Below are 19,521 nucleotides of genomic sequence, written 5' to 3'. Positions count from 1 at the left end.
ATAAATGGTAGTTTTGTGATCAATAACAAATTTTTAAATAAGTTTCTTTAACATAGTTTACATTTCTTAGAAGGCACAGCACTCTATAGTCAATTATCCCAAAACATTAGACCGACTGGCCAAACAAATGAAGACAAAGGAGTGGATTCAAAAGAAGACAGATTAACCAGAAAAGTGTAAAATGTAACTGGTCACATTTCAGATTTAGGAAAAGTTGGGTCCATGATGCATATTTCCAACTAGTCATAAATTCATAGTGATGTACTTACTGTATTAGAAATGAAAGCTTTCCTCTAATAAATCCAAATACAGAAAACAATGTGTGTACTAGAAGACTGGAGATTTGGTGCAAAACACTTCAAAACCATAACCAGGTTTGCCCGAAACCTGGTTTCTCACCTAAAATCTGTGCCAGGCAAAGCAGTTGGACATCTGCATGTTCTATAAGGCAAGAGAGCTGAGGGGACCCATTAGGAGACATCATTTCCAATATCACTGTTGCTGTGGAATGGTCTGTAGGAAACCCTTAGCCCACCAGTTCCTGGTTTGTGGAGTCTATGCACTGGGTGGAAGAGCAGAAGGGGCCTCCTCCTAATTCTCTCTTCCCTTTTCATTTCAAAACTAAAGTACCCTGAGAAGGTATACGTTGCAGCAAGAAAGCATCTCATCTCAACAACTGGACTCAAGTGAAAACAGAATCTATTCAACAAGACAGGACACCTTTTGCTATACTTATTAACACTTCACCGAGACTGCCAAGAGCAATGGTTATTTTTGTATATGTAATCAGACAGCAAAATATTTTGCTGTACTTTAATATGTTTGGTTTGCTGAGAAAACTACAAGAAAGCAGAGATCTCTTCCTCTCATTCAAATAAGAATCTAAGATATATAACTAAATCAATAATACAATCATTCCCATCTCCTTTCCAGAACCTCTTCTCAGAAGCCTCTGATTTCATGTTCCATCCATACTCAGCTTTCTGTTCCTTGAGCCTTCTATGATTTTTCTCACCTCCCAGCCCCCTATATATGCTGTTCTCCCAGTCTGTAACACTCCTCTCTCCACTTTGCCTGGATATTCCTACTTGATTTTTGTGTCTTACATCAAATGAAACTTGCCCCAAAGCCTTCCAAGACCCTTCCCCACTAGGTTAGGAATCTGTGGGGTTTGCGGGTAGGTGTCAGCAAATAGCAAGTTTGGAATTCACTGACAGTTAAGCTAAGGAGCCAAGCTAGAAAGGAAATCAAATACCTTCTTTTTCATGCATGCAAGTGGGGTTGGAGAACCCAACTTTCACCTGCAGACAAGTGGCCTTGCTGAGATTTCAGTGCAGAATTAGACACTTACCTACCAGCAGTACAACTACAGAACTCCCAAGGGGGCTCACTCCTAGGAAATTCATAGCACCAAGGGGCACAAAATGTGTTTCCAGAAAGCAAGTTGATTCGTAGAGAAATTGAGGAAGAGAGAGGGACTCAACTATGCATATCCCCAAGAGGAGCTGGAAGAGAAGCTAGGAATTCCTGGACAAGAGAGCTAGGGTTATACACAGGGAACCTGTGAGTAGGACTCCCTCCTTGTGAAAAAAAGGGAACTGAACATGCTTCCCCAAAAGTATACACTGGGGAGAAGCCCCTCATGATCCTCAGACACACGAGGTAAGATTACGTGTTTAGTTTCCCCCACTAAACCTTCGGTCCCACAAATTCGTGAAGAACCATGACTGCTTTGTTCACCAGTTATCACATGCATACACCCCAAAAGAACTGACCAGTCAATTAATGACACATTTTTCTGTTCATCCCAAAGGAAATCTTCTAACATTGAGATGAAAAAGTTACTTGAATAAGAACCACTTACAGAGTTTTAATGCCTAGGAGTCTTCAAATAGGTTGGCGAAAAAAATCTAAGACCTTTAAGAGATGGTGGAAAGACCATAACTAAATCTTATCTTATGGGAACAGTATTGAGTCTTAGGTTGGATATGCTCACAGTTTGTGGCTAAAGCAAAGGACAAAGCAGAAAAAGTGGGGCGAGAAGGTGGGGGAGGTAATCAGGAAAAAAAGGATTGATGCTTGAAAGGCATAAAATACATAGCTAACACAGATTACATAAGCTCTCAACTGAGTATTTTTAAAAATATACCAAATCAGTTAAAAATTGTCAGCACAGAGGCTATTTCTACTCACAAAAATAATTTTGTGAGTATTTCTACTCACAAAAATAAATAATTAATTAGTTTTAAAAATGTCCAAGTTACATGCCCTCAGTTCTAAAGCTATAAAATAGCTTTAAAATCAGAAGGTCAATCTTGGGAAGTAATAACAAGTGTTGGTACAGATGGGGTCAAACTGGAACCCTCACACACTGCAGGTGGGATTGTGAAATGGTGTAACCAGTTTCGAAAACAGCCTGACAATTCCTCAAAAGTTAAACATTATGTTACCATATGGCCCAGAAATTCCACACTTAGGTCTACACCCATGAGAACTGAAAATCTATTTCCATGCAAAAACTTGTATATGAATGAAGTTTACAGCAGCAATATTTGTAATAGCTAAAGACTGGCAACAACCCAAACGTTTATCAACGATGAATGGATAAACAAAATGTGGTACATCCACACAGCGGAGTATTATCCAGCCAGAAAAGGCCATGAAGTACTGATACACACTACAACATGGATAAACCGAAAAGATCATGCTACGCGAAAGAAGCCAGTCCTGAAGGACCACATATCATATGATTCCATTTCTATGAAATGCCCAGAAGAGGCAAATTCACAGAAATGGAAGTGTATTAGACATAGCCTGGCTGCACTGGGGAGAAATGAGAAGTTGACAGTTAATAGGGAAGGGAGCTGCTTTTTGATGTCATGAAAACATTCTAAAATGTCTTGTGGTAATTATCACACAGCTCTGTGAATATACTAACAGCCACTGAGTTCTACAATGTCAATAGGTGAATTATATAGTCTGTAAACTAGATCTCAATAAAGCTGTTATTAAAAAAGATACGCAGGCTTTTGGACTGGGGCCTCCAGGAACCACTACATCCTAAAATTGGAGCAAGTCTGACTCCACGGCCTGCGGCCGGTGCTCCTCACACCCCACCTTCTTTACAGATTCCCATGGCTGACCTCCCATTCAGCTCTGCTTTACTTATGAGATGATAAGGCTGCAGTAAGCAATTCTGCAACCTACCTGTTCAGCACCACGTTTAAAAACATTAATTGACTACGTCATCAGAAGAGGCAAAGGAAACCAGCTTGTAACAACCAGCTGTGACGAGAAGCTTCCTCTGCAAGTTAGGACCCACACTGCCTCACTCACAGCAGGCAGATTAGCTTTCAAGAAGAGGAAAAACCTGGCATATCTGCTTAGGGTGTTGTGCCCAGGAAATACCTGAATGACTTCCCGTCCCTCTCACTGCACTAGAATGTGGAGTGTAAAGCACCAAATAGGAGGCAGCCTTTTTAAAGAAGTTACCTTCTTTACACCAAACCTCTCTGAGATACAGTACTATCCTCATTTCCTAGGCAAGGCAATAAACTTAAATTCCAACAGAAACCATCTTATAGGAAGTAACCACAGGTTGCAGAGTGGTCTGACCCCACATGCCAGGCGCTCCCCCCTTCCCCATGTGGCCCTCCTTTCCTGTGCATGGGCAGAGGCAGAAGTGCTTCTGTGAACACTCAAGAGAAACCAGGGCAGAGGTTTCCAGTGGCTTTGAACCCACCTCTCTTGCCTGAGGACACTCCTGGCCATTGGATGGATTTGTGGTCTAAGTCCCTGAAGTCAGGAATAGATAGAAATCCATCGTCACTCACCAGGACAGATACAAACCTCAACATAATTTGTTTTCCAATGGTTTCAGCTTAAAGTTCTGGTTTGGCATTGGCTTTTTAACAACTAACAGCTGCAGGCAATTTTCACACAGAATAAAGACATCAATAAGGCAGAGAGTGGAATTTTCTCCCTTATGAATACAGAACAATGAGCTGTCTTCAAGATGTACGTGGAGCTGCCACCACACGGGCTCTGGCTTCGGCCTCATTTGGAGAGTCTGATAGACTACAACTGAAAAGACGGTGGATGTGAGTGCTTCAAGACGGTGGATGTGAGTGCTTCAAGGGTACTAGCTCTGCCCTCCAGCTCCACTACCACCAAGAAGGCCTTCATCTATCAGTGACATCTATCTCCTTAGGCTGACTTTTGGTTTTAAAATACTTTAAGTGGGAAATAAAACCAAGTATGTGAATACATTGTTAACTGCCCCTTTTTGCAGCCCCCATGGTAGATGACTCACTGCCTCTCTCTGGAAGAGGATTATGTGTCCTCAACGCCCACCACCCCCCCCACCACGCCCTCCGCCCAGTGGCCTCAGGAGTGGTCATGTGATTTTCACTGGCCAAAGAAAAGTGGCAAGGCAATACACTTAGGCAGAGACATGTACCATTTCTAAGCCTGACCTTAGAGCCTGCTAGTAGTTTACCATGTCTCTCCTTCGTCTTCCACCAGGCTTGGGTCTTGGCTGGAAGATGGTGAGGAACAGAATCACAGCTGACCCACAAAAGACACACAGCATTAGCAAATGATAAGCCACTGCCGTTTATAATGGCTTAGGGTTTGCTATCACAGGATGAACTAGCTTAAGATGACTGAGACAACCGTTAACACTGACCGTCCCCACTTCTCACCTTCAACTGCTCCTCACAGCTCACCTCCTCCAGAAAGCCTTCTGTGACTACCCTCCTCATCACCGTGTCCTCACAACACATCTATACACAATCTACGCAGAGGTGGGTTGTGCTTCTTCCTTTTTTATGCCTGCATCAGTCCCCTTTGGCTACTGAACTATCAGCTGTTTAGGAATAGGTTCTAGTTTTCCATTTTGAACCTCCCGAGTAACACCCAGAACAGAGTCTCTGCATGAGAGGCAGGAGAGGAGAGAGATTCCTTAAACACTGAAAATATTCAACAACAACATAATATACCAACATGCTGTCAAGAGGCAACTCTTCTCTCTCCCAACCAATTCTGGTTGGTAATAGGCCCGTTAATCCACTCAGGAGACAAGAACTCAAACATCAGCTTCACAGTACCCCTCATATTGGCCTGTCTCATACGATAAACTTACAGGTAAATTCTGGTCTAGAGGAGCTGGACTTGACCTGATCAGTTCAGATATTACCCTTGGAAGACAGCAAGAAAGCCTACGTTACTTTCTTGACCTAAGAGTCATGCCGTATGGTAGCACTCTCTAATATCTGTTGAATGATATCAATGGTCTGAGGAGAACTGACTCCACTACAAATTGCCAGTGGTGATAAAGGGAGGATAGAGTACTTATGTAACATTTATTGAGCACTTATGAGGACCAGGCACTGGGCCACTCCCACTATGTAAATTCTTCTTAGATACTACATCAAACTGGGAGGAGGCATTATTTCTTTTCTCACGTTCCAGAAAACAGGCTTATATGCTTTTTCCATACTTATACAGATAGTAAAGTCAGAACAGTAATTTGAACCAACATCTTCCTAATCCCCCATGCCACTACCCTTTAAACTATGCCACAATATCCCCTAAAACATAGAATGGAAAGAAACACTACTTCAGAAGTGCCTGAAAAGCCAAGCTCAAGAGAGCACTCACATCTTTTGGTGAATGGGTCCTACACTAGATACATCTCTCACTTCAGTATAGTGGATTCTAAAATATGATAGGATCTATAAAAAGTTTCCCACAACAGTTATTACTGCAATCCTATCATTAGGCTAAATAATTACACTGTACTTAAGTAATAATGTCTTTCATCAAAGGATCCAGGACAGGAGGAGGAGTATGACTAATTTTTAAAAAGACATTAATACTATCCACTGAGGGTAGGGGTGGAGAAAGCAGGAGGGAATTGTGGAAGCTGTGAAGCAGACAAGGGAATTCTTTATCCACACAATATAGCCTCAGACTGGAATGGGGAAGAATAGAAAGAGCAACTTAGGATGCAGTTCTGCCACCTATTTTGAAGACCTAAGGTCTAACTCCCTCGACTTAAAGCAAAGCCCTTCGATGTAGCAATGCTACCCTCTTCTTTCTCTTCCTCTAGAGGCTCCGTGCTCACAGCTGAGGTGCCAATATAAAGGGGTCATTTCAATGAAGAAGGGCAAGCCCATGGTTAACCAAACCAACCATGCACATCTCTCTCCTCTCCCTCCTGGCTCCCAACCACCTCCAGGAAGGAAGTTGGGGACTCACCACAAGTTCACTAAACATGACGTCCAGCTCCTCCACAGGGGGCATGGGCAACGCTGGCTCCATGGTCTGAAGCGCAAAGTTGCTATCGTTTCGCAGCCGATAGGTGATTTCTGGGTGATCATTATTTCGGAAACAGCAAAAGATGAACGAGATCCCCCGTCCACCTCTCTTCCTTGGGGCCATGACTGAATTCTGTTCTACTTCTTGAAGGGACTAAACTCTGCAAAAGAGAAGACAGGACATGGTTAAGGGTGAAAAAATGGGTAAAACGTTGTTTTTTGTTTTGTTTTAAGTCAGACCAATTCAAGAAAGAGACCTCTGCATGGAGACAGTTAATATGCCCCTATACGGCACAGAGAGGACAACCCCAGGAGGATTTGGAGCCTAGCTGGGCAAAGAGCACAGTCTTCTATTCACTTGTTGAATGTTTCCTACGACCAACTGCTGAGTAAACAGTACAACCCTACCGTGCGTGCCGCAGCACATGCCCCAATCGCATTGGGCTACTGGCCATTCTTTGCCTAACACATGCTCTTTCTTGCCAACCCATCTTGTTCTTGAACTCCCCTGCAAGAATGACCTTCTCTTCCTCACACCCCTAAAGGATCTCTTACCCTTTAAAGCTTGGTATCAGTTTCTTCTTTTCTACCTTCCCAAAGTAGAATCAGGGATACGTATGCTAAGGCCTACCAACTCATTCCAGCTCATATCACATTCTAAGTTCCTTAAGAGAATACGTTCCTGTTAGACCACGATGAGCTCCAAGTCAAGAAAAGGAACTGTACATCAAGTAACTTGTCGGCACTCGTGTCCTGCACAGTGCCAGGGAAGAAGAAGGCACTCAGTTACTGTTTATCTTGTTGAATAATTTAAATTCATAACAAAGGAAGAGTAACACATGAGCTAGAAGAGTCATAGATATTCAAACAGAAAAGATCAAATGAGTTCACCAACAAGGAGATGGTTATAGTATATTCACATAATAGAATACTGTGCCCTCATTTAAAAACAAGGCATATGTATATGTGGATATGGAAACATGTTCAAGATGCCATATGATATATATACTACAAGATTACATTTTAAAGAATTCATATACATACTTATGAATATATATAAGAAAGGACTAATAGTAGCTGCAACCTCTAAAATAAAAATAGGGGATTAGAGAACTGTTCTTTTTCATTTTGTACCCTTTTGAATTTGAATTTCTACTACAAAATTACATTTTTAATGATTATATAGTTTAAGATTATGATTATATATATATTGCCTGGGGAAAATTACCAAGTTATACTGTTAAGTGAAAAAAGCAAATCAAAGAATTATGTGTATAACATGATGCCATATGGCTTTTTTAAAATAATCTCACACAATGATACAAACTCCGGTAAAATTTTTCATAAATAACTATGATTTACAAACACTTCTAGAGTCAAGATCTCTGCTTACTTAAAGGACAGTGGTCTCCGGAGGGTGGCATTTAGAAGTCTTGGGATGGGAAGGGAGGGAAATGTTCAGAGCAGCGTGTCCCTTGTGTAGCCCTATGTGATGATCCAAATGGCTCTAAAATAAAGACTTAGCTGAGATATCCAATACCCCAATCTGTTGAAGCACACATCTCCTGGCCTACAGTGTACTTGTGCGAGGTCATGGGAGGCAATATGCAGTACCTGGGATTCCTTTGGCAAATGTGTGTACTACCTATTCTATAACAGGCACTATAAGCACCTAAAGATACATAAGTGAAATGAAATTGTAAGCTCACTAGGAGCTTATAATCTGGTGGAAGAGAGTAGTGCACCAAGTAGTTGTAACAAAAGTCCTATCGCAAGTGCTATAAAATCAAGCAGAAAGTCCACAGGGAACAATCTGAGAATGGTCCCCGATGGACGAGTGGAGCTTTGATAGATAATGGAAAGCAGAGCATTTTGGCAGAGGGAACAGTGCAAGCAAAGACACGAGGTGGGAAGGGGCACAGCGTGTACTGGGAATGAGTGGTGCTGAGGCACAGGTTGTGCTGTAGAAGCCCATCTTCCCATTGTAAGGCCCTGGGGCTCTCATTTTCCTGACCCAAACCCACCAAAGTCTCCCCAATACCAATCTAATTAGCATTCAGTGCTCCACCAAATCGGATGCAATTCAATTTCTCTGTCTTCTCTATTTCCTGGAAAGTATCCTCCACTTTAGCCAACAGACCATTTTCCATGCCCCATAGACATCCTCCCCAGTATTCTGCTCATTGCTTCTGCCTTTATCTTTGTCAACAAGCTCCCACCCTGGCAGTACCAATCCTGACAGCCCTTGGTACTGTGAGCCCATCCATCACTGGTGATAATGGAAATGTGGTTCAACATTTCTGATGGGCAATGTATCAAAGCCTTGAAATAGTCATACTGTTGACCTTCTAGAAACATATCCCACTGAAATATTCAGAGATACTATCAAAGATGTCACAAAAATTTTTAAAATGTTAGTTATTATGACAAATAAATGAGGGGATAAAATAGGTGCTGATAATAGAGGACTATACAAAAAGGGTAATCATAGTACAACTAGATGCCAGACCACCAAGCAGTTCTCTGTAAAAGAATGTTTAATGAGATGCAAATTAATTTTTAGGATATGTAAACTAAGGAATAGGTATACAAAGTCCCATTTATGTAAGAAAAAGTGTACATGTATGAGCAGGAAAAAAAGAACAAGAGAAATGCACCAAAATATGAGCCAACAGTTAGCCTGTGTCAAATGCATGACTTTTATAAAAAACAAAAAACTTTTCTATACTTTTCAAGTTGTTGTCACAATGAAGACATACTACTTTCACAGTAAAATGGAGATTAAAAAAAAAACACTCTAGATTGTTTATATGACAGATGGAAGGAGGAGAATGTGTATGCAAAAATGTTCTTTTCAAAAATATCCAAGTTATGGTGATCTATACACCAGCTTCTCAAACTATCTGAGGCAAAGGACTACTTGCTTTCCCTCCAATCTGTTAGAAACATATTTTTGTACACTATAGTACAAATATCTCGGCAATGTCAAATTGCTTTAAGAATTTCTCTATGTGTGCAATTCTTGTATTCTTTGTTAACCAGCATGGGGTATGCAGCAATAGAACTGATACATACCAGGAGATGGGAGTTAAGACTTAGCTCATTAAAATATAACTGTTAACCTTGGTCTCCAATGTATGTCCTCAGGGCAGGAACCATATCCCCCTTGGAAGCCAGGCCAGAGTCCTGCACACCCTGTCAATCAACAAACTGAGGAGAGACTGTTCAGGGACTACTGTTAAGGTCTGCAAGATTAAGTGCCTCCATATGGGGGCAAGGAGACAATGTTCAAACTACTGGAAGATGAAGGGAAAAAAAAAAAAAAAAAAAAAGTAGGCAAGAGCTAGCCCATGGAGGGTCATATGGTCCCCGCTCAGCTTTCCAGTTCATTTCCAGGCAGTCTTGCTAACCCACCCTGCTGAATGTGGTTTGGACCCTCTTAGCGTTTTGTGACCCCTATGAGGCAGAGCCAACAGTTACAGTAATTTGTGGTCTGGGTCTTGCTTCCCCTATTGAAGAGTCAACTCCACAAGGAAAAGTGCTCACGGCCTGTATCAGTGCCTTGCACAGGAGGAGTATGATCAAAGTGTTTGGGAAAAAAATAGAGAGCAACTTTACTTTTGCACTTTATAGGTTGTTTCCCTCAAACCCAAGTTTTATTATATTCTGGCTATACTGAGGTGGGGAGCACAGGAAATACTGAGATCTAAAAATCAATCCAAAGCATTTCTTAAATTTTTTTTTTTTAAAGCCAGCAGTTCTATAAACAAAAAAATATGAGGGTCTTGGCTAGTTTCTAAGATGGGTAATAAGATATAGAACCTATTTCATTTAAGAATGTAATTGAAATCATTTTTAATGAGGACCAAAATATTGCCTTTGACAGGTGATTTGTGTTTAAAAGCCTCAATAAAGCCCAAAGGCCAAGTTTCTATGCTGGCTCTTCTATGTAACCCCAAATATATAAGGTTCTCCATTAAACCCATCTTTAAACTGTAAATGATGGCAAAGCTTTGAGATTTCCAACAGGCTGCCATTTTTAATACGTATTTGGAATTCTACTGTTCAGAGCATAGTCTCCCAGATATAGACCAAAATGGACGCAAAATAATCATTCCATTACCCGTCATTAGCAGTAGACACTCTGGCCAGCCCTCCTTAACTCTCTAACATGTCGCTAATGAGCAAGTAATCCCAACAGCTGCCTGTGTGTGTTTGTGATTTTTACTAAACACACTCATACCCATCACTTCATTCCATCATCCTCTTTTCACATATTGGACCTAAGGAGGGACTTGAGAGGTTGTGGGACAATTAGAAAGAGAGAAATTAGCAACTTACTTTGCTGGGAAACAGAAGGAGATGTTGACTGGAGAAGACTAAGTGGTTAGGTATGGAGCAGGGAAACCTGGCAGAAGTCAGGAAACCTGCATGCTTAATCCAACTGGAATCCAATCCCCACCCTCTCCAACCTCAAGGCCATGACCTTTATTCAGCCTCCCCTTATCTCTCATCAAAATAACTACAGTTTTCAATTCTCCTCCTTGGCCCATGGTTCCCCAGTATAGGGGTTGACAAACCTTTTCTGTAAAGGGCCAAATAGTAAATATTTTAGGCTTTGTGGGCCTTTAAGCTTCTATCACAACTAGTTATTTCTAGTTATTATCACAACCTGCCATTTTATTACGAAAGTAGCAACAGGCATCTGTAAAAAATGGGCACGTCCATGTGCCAATAAGACTTTTACTGTGGACACTGAAATCTGAATTTCATATGACTTTCTCACATCATAAAATATTTTTTAAAATTTGTTTTATTATTTTAAAATGTGAAAACCATTCTTAGCTCATGGAACATATATACAAAAATAGGTGGTGTGCCCATGAAGGTCCATGGGCTGAAAGTCACCAATAGATGCCCTAGTTCATCATATTAATCATTTAATTTACTAAGTCAAAAGTGTGTTGAGGGCGCCTGGGTGGCTCAGTGGGTTAAGCCGCTGCCTTCGGCTCAGGTCATGATCTCAGGGTCCTGGGATCGAGTCCCGCATCGGGCTCTCTGCTCAGCAGGGAGCCTGCTTCCTCCTTTCTCTCTCTCTGCCTGCGTCTCTGCCTACTTGTGATCTCTCTCTGTCAAATAAATAAATAAAATCTTTAAAAAAAAAAAAAAAGTGTGTTGAGTCCTGGGGTACCTGGTTGGCTCAGTCAAAGAGCATGAGACTCTTGATCTAAGGGTCATAAATTCAGGTCCTACAATGGGTGACAGCGATTACTAAAAAAAATAAACTGTTAAAAAAAAAAAAAAGCTTGTTCAGTACTGATTATGTGCCAAACACTGTGCTAACTGTTAAGGAAAGAGGGATGAAAATGAGATGATGTGCCCTTCAGAGAGTTTTAGAAAAATTATTTGGGAAAAGGCATGAAAAAAACCACACAAAACAAGGAAACAAAACTATAACTATTAATTTTAGTTAGTTACAGTTACAGGGGATGCAAGAAGCAAGTGAAAGAAAATGGTGGGATGCTGGTGGTGGTGGCGGAGATGGCGACTTTCAATACTGTAATCACGGACAGCCTCTCCAAAGACAGGGCATTTAAGCTGAGACCTAATGGATAAATGGAACTAGCCCTGCAAAGAGCTGGGGGAAGAGGATTCCACGCAGGAGTGTGTGCAGAAGCCAAGAGCAGGTGGGGAATGTGGCACCTCTGAGTCAGGGAAGGAAGAGCAGTGTGGCTGGGGCATTGTCAGTAATGGCAGTGTTGAGAGAGAAGAAGCTGGAGAGGAAAGGGGCCCGGACCCCAGGGCCTTGCCCACCAGAGTGAGGAGTCTGGGATTTATTCTTAGCACATCATAAATCTGATTGTGTCGCTCAGTTCTGCAGTGTCTCCTGGACACAATCCAGCTTCCGGCCTGGACCATCCAACCCTCCGTGGCCTAGCCCTTGCCTACTTGATTTTCTACCCTTGTCTCCCAATACCATGAACATTGCCCACCCACATGCCCCACACACCTATGTGCGTATAGTGATCAGACCTTGAGAGGAGTCGCACTTCTGAGCCCACATATCCACAGTTTTCTCAGCCTGGGTGCTCTTTTCCTTCTGTACCTAACCATCTTCCACCATTCACCATTCAAGACCCACTCAATTACTACTATTTTAATGGCCCTTAGGTTTCCCAGAAATAGTCACACATATCTTTTCACAGCCCAAGCACCATATACATAGTAGAGTGTTTTTTGGTTGTCTGGATTTCTTCCTTTCTTTCTTCTTCTTTTTTTTTAATTCACGTCTGTTTTCTCCACTCAACTATGAGATCCTGAAGACAGGGACAAAGTTTCATTCAGTCCCCGGCACATGGTATATTCTCTATAAATGTTTGTTGAATGCAAAGGCATAAATACCTAAGTGAACAGATGGTCTGTCTCTGAACTTCAGGGCTGTGTGACTGGGTGTTCTTCCCACAGTTGCCTGCAGATCTGTTTTTCACAAATGCCAAGACACAAAAAGTCAATCACATCACCAAGTGCTCCTTAGCCACTTGTCAAGGTTTCCGATGCTGAAAGTAGCCTCGCAAACAGACTGCATCGTCCGGGTGTCTACGGCCTCCCTCGAGTGAGGAGCTTCTTTCTCGCTGAGCTAGCTGGCGCCTGGTTTTTCCACCCACCCTCCCAAGTAAGCTCCATGGGAAACAGACCTGCTGATAGAATCTTTTCCCCATTCCTTACATTCAAGAAACACTTTGCCTAAGAAAGTATTCATTTCCTCAGCTATCACAGCTGAACCTCAATCAGCCACACAGAGCATGAGGTGCTGGAGACACAGATGAAGAAAATTCACAGATTCAGGGAGATCCCAGCCTAGTGAGGACATTCAGGGAGCAGCTAAGTTGCTAACTCTGTCCAGTAAAGACGGAATGCAGTTTCTGAAACCTGGGGCCTAGGCGTCCACATCTTGGTCCATTTTTAATCAGATCAGCCTGAGGGAAAGGACTAATTCCACCGTGACAGCTGGGCCCTCAACCAGAACACATCTTCTAATCTCAGCTTCTGGCACCATTGCAGAGGGGAAGAAGTCACTTCTGGGACATCCAAAATGCAATCCATCTATAACATTACAGATGGCTATGGCTATGCCATGCACAAGGAAGCAATTAAAAAGCTACTTAAGATTCTGGAGCAGGTGCATTTTGCTTAGCAAAGAATAAGAAATTTAATCCATCTGTGGCCTTGCTAGAAGTTAAGAGTCATTTGTACTGCTCTTTAACAAAACAAATAAGACTCTCAATGTGGTAACAGTCAAAAACTGAGGGCCAAAGTTTCGGGAATATAGATGATGATGATCATGATGATATAAAACATTGGAGAACTCAGAGTCTCCAAGAAAACCCTCCTTAACACTCTTCTCTAATAAGGCCAAGTCACAACACATATGGGATATGTAAGATTTGTCTTCCACAAAGCAACACAGTATTGGTACCTAATGTATGGGGTAAACTTGGAAGTCATGTTGACCAAAAAAAAAAAAAAGACGCATACACCTTTCTGGTTGCTTCATCAGGGACTTTTGCCTCACACTGATAAGATGGAGGTCCAGCCTGAGGGATATGCTCAGTTATCACCGTTCTCCTCTGACCAAAGTGGTTCCAGGGAAACAACTTAGATCCTGGTGGAAGGCAAACAAGGAGAGTCTGTGAGTTCCTGCCAGCCACCAACTTGGTTAGACAGTCAAGAGTTTCTGACTGTACTCATCAAGTGCGGTGGGGACCACGTATACCATGACCCACCTGTTTGTTTTAAATCAAGACAGTAGTTCACGGGGCGCCTGGGTGACTCAGTGGGTTAAAGCCTCTGCCTTTGGCTCAGGTCATGATCTCAGGGTCCTGGAATCGAGCCCTGCATCGGGCTCTCTGCTCAGCAGAGCCTGCTTCCTTCTCCCTCTCTGCCTACTTGTGATCTCTGTCTGTCAAATACATAAATAAAATCTTTAAAAAAAAGTTATTAAAAAAATAGTAGTTCACATTTAATTCTCCAATTATAACTTCAACAGTGTCATTGTTTCTGTATTGTAAGTGGTCTCCAGAATTTCTGAAACAATGTCACAGACATAAAAAGATGGACAAGCTAAACAAAACAAAACAAATCAAAACAAAACAAAACCGTATGCCCTAAGAGCAACTTCAAAGAGAATGGTTGGGGAACCCTCCGTTCTAATTACCATACCTATTGTTTTCAGAGCTGCAGTTTCCCCCACATTTCACAATTTTCCAAAGGGCCCTGACATGCACTTTTGTTTTCAACAACATGATAACATTAACCCAAATTCTCTTATCAAGAAGAATGTGAAAAGAAAAAACTGCTTTGCTTCTTTCCTTGGCCATCTCTCTCCCCTCTCACATTCCTCACGTCTGGTTTCATTTCCCAAGCACACCAGATGCCAAATACTATTTAGAGCTTTAAAAAATCATGGGATACAGTCTAAAGGTGGTAAGAGGAACGTTTGAAAGGGGATGTGTTTTCCCCGCACTTTCAACATCCTCTCCACCAGGAAACGGAAAGGGCGTTTCTCAGTAAGTATGTCCAGCAGAGGGCTGGCCCTTTCCACATACTAGGTCCCAAAAGGATGCTCTAACAGGGCACTTCTGGAAGTGGCTCTTGAAAATTCACCCTGTAGTCAGTCCCCTCAGCCCACTGACTCTCCTGAGGAAAGAGAAAAACAATACCGGCACCCCACCATTGACAGGAAAACCCAAACCCAGACATTCAAAAAAGCTACCAGCATCCTGAAGATACTCTCTGCCCCACCACCTAAAGCAGGACAGTAAAGGCAAAGAAAGCACTGTCCCTCCTCTGTGTCCACTCTGCATTAGCTTAGGCGGGGGAGGGGGGGGGAACCAAAGTGGAAGCCAAAATTTGTCCCATTCCTTCCCCACTTCCTCCTTAGATAAGGGAGGAAGGAACCCAAGTGAAGTCCATGCACACCCTCAAGCCAGACCGAGCCTCAACCAGCACATAATTAAGCCTTTCTTCCAAGCCCAAGTCAGACTCCTGCCAGAAAACACCCCGCTCTCCATGTAAAGAGCAAAGGAGGGGACCTCCAGGTTTCACCCTAAAAAGCTGGCAATGACTTTTCTGTCATGACTCAATACTTTAACCATGAGTTTAGGCCATAAATCCCTAAAGCCAATACAACCCGGTTCTCAAGTTAGGAAGTGTGTGTTGTTCACGTGACAGAAACCAGTCTGAAAGCCAGGACATCTCGTCTCGATCATCTGGGAGAAGGGCCAAACCAGAAGTGTCACTGGAGCTCCCCACCAAAGAAAGCACAGCCCTGCCAGACAGCCTGTGCCCTTGGGCCTGCAGACCTGTTGCTAGTCTGTGAGTTAAGCCAATAAACAAATTTAAGTTGAAGCTGAAAGAAATGCAAATCATTTCCCCCCTTTTGGTTTCTCTCTTCAGTACAGCTAAGGGATCCACTTAGATTGTACAAAGACAAATTTAAAAGAGGGGTTACACAAACATACGAAGCTACAACTCAATGGCCACTTTTGTTACATCAAAGCTCTCACTCTTCTAAGAGGCCAAGTTTTGATCCTTAACATGTAAAACAAGTAACTTTCCTGAATCACCCAGCAGCTCTTTCAGAAAGCTGGGGCAGGGAGACATCACAGGTGCCAGAGAATACCTGTACGTCGCAAGACACCAACAACTGCCTGTAGGCTACCTGCTCCGGTCCTCCGCTGTCCCCAACGAAGTGACCCCAAAGTCAGAGTCTTCACCGTGACCAGCAGATGTGGTGCCCCTTCAAACGCCTCCCCACTGCCATGACCACCCTTCAGGTATGTGAGGTTTCAGACCTTCCCAAACAAGCAGCCAACACTTTGGTGTTATCCACAACAGAAAATGTAAGGGATATTAAAAGACGCTGCCTAAAAACAAGTAGATTATTACTCATTTTGGGGGAACCTTCTCACAATTGCAATAATTCTGGCAAATCCTGAGAAAGAAGAGGTTGAATATATACTTAGTTTGAACAACTATGTGTTCCAGATCTTCAAGTAAAGTTGAATATGGCTTAGAGAAGAGAAAGTGGAGGTACCCTGGGCCAGGCACTCGCAAACGCCACCTTCACAGTAATGTAAGTCCCTCTCCCCAGTGAGGCCATAACACATGGTCCCTTGGGAAAGTGAGCTGTGCTACTGACCTGCACAGCCCCCAAACTAGAGGCTATTTGATCTTGTTCCCCCCTCTCAAATATCATAACTACATTTTATTATCAAGGCATCAGACTGCCAAGTGGGTGTAATTTTTCTTGTACACAGGCCATTATGGAGAATAATGTTCACTGGCATCCTAGGGAATCTACAGCTCTCTGGACAGAAAATGAAGAAATAAAAGCTTGCCTGGAGGGTTTTATATGTTCATGTTTACTGAAAGAAAATTTAAAACGCACTAATTACCCTCCTCTGTTCATGTTCTTCTGACTACTTTTATGCCAAGATTAATACAATTGCAAGAAGAGAAAAATGAAACACCATGGAGAACAAAAGTTCTTGGTTAGACTTAGCCTCATTCTCTGGTAACTATTAGGAAACCCCCAACTTTCTCATGGAAAATGTCTGTGTTTCGCAGTTAGGGGAAAACTAATAGACAGACACAACATGACACAGGCAGCTGTGGAGACCTGACCCAGGTTCAAACAGCGGCTCACCCACTCCTTTCCTGGAGGAACTGTAGGAAAGACTTCAACATCCTGAAGTCCTCTATAAATGTTTGATGGATTTTAAGTGGACATTACAAAGGGAAGTGAGAACTACATTAAAAAGCTGGAAGGAGGACTTACATTTGTTAACTACTGTTCGGTGGAAATGTGTGAACCAGATTCCTTTCTCTGACATTCCTGTGTGTATCAGCAGAACCAATTCCTGGAATGAGGCTGGTTTAATCTCTACAGGACAGTTGTCATCACTAAATCAAGGGCTCTGCAGGTTAGTCAGTTTATCTGCAAATTGTGGGAAATTCTCTGAGAGTTTTAGGGGCAATGTGGGAAAAGGCACTTTGAAAAAGTCATAGCTTTCCCGTATATTTTGAAGCCTTCGACGGATCTGGTGTTTCAAGCCAACCATTTACACAAGAGCTGCCACAGAGCACACCCCTCTCAGTCACTGCAAGGACGCCGACATGGGTAATTCTGACCCAATTCTCCTTCACATTTTACTCAGGCACCAATCTCACCTACTTATTATTCTAGTCTGTACACCTGAAGGCATCTTTCTATCCATGAAAGTCATTAGGAATTGATCCCCACACTAGGCAACCTACTGCAAACACCCGGAGCCACCGGCTTTCACACTTTTGCCTCGGAAAGGTCATCTGCACATGGGCAGACACGGCCACCATTTGCCATCACAAATGTAAAGAATGTTTATAGAAAGCTGGGTCCATGGGGACTCCTGGGTTTAAAATTACAGTGTGGTGAATTGTTTACTAGAGCCCGAGTCTCTCCACAACGCCTGCTACTCAGAGGGATTCAGTATGGGCAAGGCCAGCACCACACCTGCGCTCAGGCTATTACTAATGAGTCCTGCACATGACAAGGTGAGGAGAAGCCACCCAGAAACAAGAAGGACAGATGATGGAGTCCCATTGTGAAAACTGGAACTCCCTTCGAAAGTGCCACCCTGCCCTCCATAAAAATTCGACCTACAAACTTTACATCATAAATCTTCAAGAGAGGCTTGTGAAAAGACGATGGTAAAAGCCTCAGTTGGATGCAAGTTCAGGTGTGGAAAAAGGGATTAAAGAGGCATTCCCACTCCTGTTTGAGAAGTTGTGTGGCTCTAGTGGGTGTTGCTCTTCAACCCAACCTGCCCCAGCCCTTCCTGGGAGACACATATACCCTCTAACGATCGGAAGTGAAGGCATTACTCTGTCACGTCAGCCTATAAAACTCACTTCCAAAGCCCACAGCACTAGAAACACCAAGAGAAATAAAGCTTTGACAGTGGGATTTCCCCAATCTCTCTTCATGTTTGGAACCTCCATAAACACTTAGATGTACAGTCCTCCAAAATCAGAACAAACTTTTTCTTAATGGAGGCTGGGGCGTGGGGTGGCACACCTCAGCCCCAGAAAGAGCAATTGTGTACTCAGAGTTTTAATGGGGTGGATGGGAAAGTCAATTGTATCGCCTCAAAACGGAATGCAAAATAGCAATATCTATTGTTGTTTTTAATGTACTGGCCCTCTGATCCACATCTAAGAATTCCTAGATTCCACATGCAGGGATTAACCTACAGATATACTCACACATGAGCACAGAGATACAGTAACAAGGTTACTCGCTACAACACTGCAATAGAAAACCCATTCATCATTTGTAATACAGAATCACTAAGTGACCTTCAACAGGTGAATGTTTTACTAAATGTTGGTGTACCCGCAGCATAAAAACACTGGTTCTCAGGACGCCCGGGTGGCTCATTCGGTTAAGCATCCAACTCAATGTCAGCTCAGGTCATCATCTCAGGGTTGTGAGATCAAGTTCCACAGATTTCTCTCTCTCCCTCTGCCCCTCCTCCCCACCCAATAAGAAAACAAACCAGCAAACAAACAAAACCACTGGTTCTCATACTCTGATGCCCAGGCTTTATTTACTCCATACCAATTACATCAGATTTTCTGGTATTGGGGGCCCAGGCATGAGTATTTTTCCAAACTCCACAGGTGATTCCAATGTACAGATAACTTTGAGAACCAGCGCTACACAATCCTATTCACAGGTTCAAAGAATGTCCTACGCCCGTGAATACTGACATGGGAATGATATTAAACAGAGGAACAAAGGAGAAAGAAATCTGGCTGCTTAGCAAAACATATGTACCACCATTTATGTTAAAACTAAAACCTGTCTTTGTAACAATATACACATCTATATATATGAATGCATAGAAATCCTTCCAGAACTGGAAGTATAAACTGTAAAGTTGTTAAAGAACTTAGTATGATGATACTCAGTAAATGGCGGCTGTTATTTCCATGTGCATCTGAGTTTCTGGAACTTACAGTTTCACATGAATAATGAACTCTTAAAAGTGCATCATACAGTATTCTACCGAAACTAGAAAGTTTGCAAGCTTTCCCAATAACACCATTAAAACTCTGAGTACATACCTGGATAACTCGTTAGTCTTTATTTAAAATT

At 42.5% G+C, this 19,521-nt stretch overlaps 1 protein-coding gene across 6 annotated transcripts in view; it reads right to left on the bottom strand.

Annotated features, from left to right (window-relative positions):
* The window catches only part of DAAM1 (dishevelled associated activator of morphogenesis 1), a 163,066-nt gene that overhangs the window by 91,958 nt on the left and 51,587 nt on the right, over window positions 1–19,521 (bottom strand). For all 6 annotated transcript variants that reach the window (XM_032344351.1, XM_032344355.1, XM_032344354.1 and 3 more), the window contains exon 2: window positions 6,262–6,481. In XM_032344351.1, the coding sequence (XP_032200242.1) occupies window positions 6,262–6,444 (183 nt within the window). In that variant the 5' untranslated portion in view covers window positions 6,445–6,481. The remainder of the gene's footprint in view (window positions 1–6,261; window positions 6,482–19,521) is intronic.

The sequence above is a fragment of the Mustela erminea genome, chromosome 5, assembly GCF_009829155.1.
Source record: "Mustela erminea isolate mMusErm1 chromosome 5, mMusErm1.Pri, whole genome shotgun sequence".
Classification (NCBI taxonomy): Eukaryota; Metazoa; Chordata; class Mammalia; order Carnivora; family Mustelidae; genus Mustela; species Mustela erminea.
The sequence above is the reverse complement of the archived record's forward strand: the minus strand, read 5'-3'. Positions and strand labels throughout refer to the sequence as shown.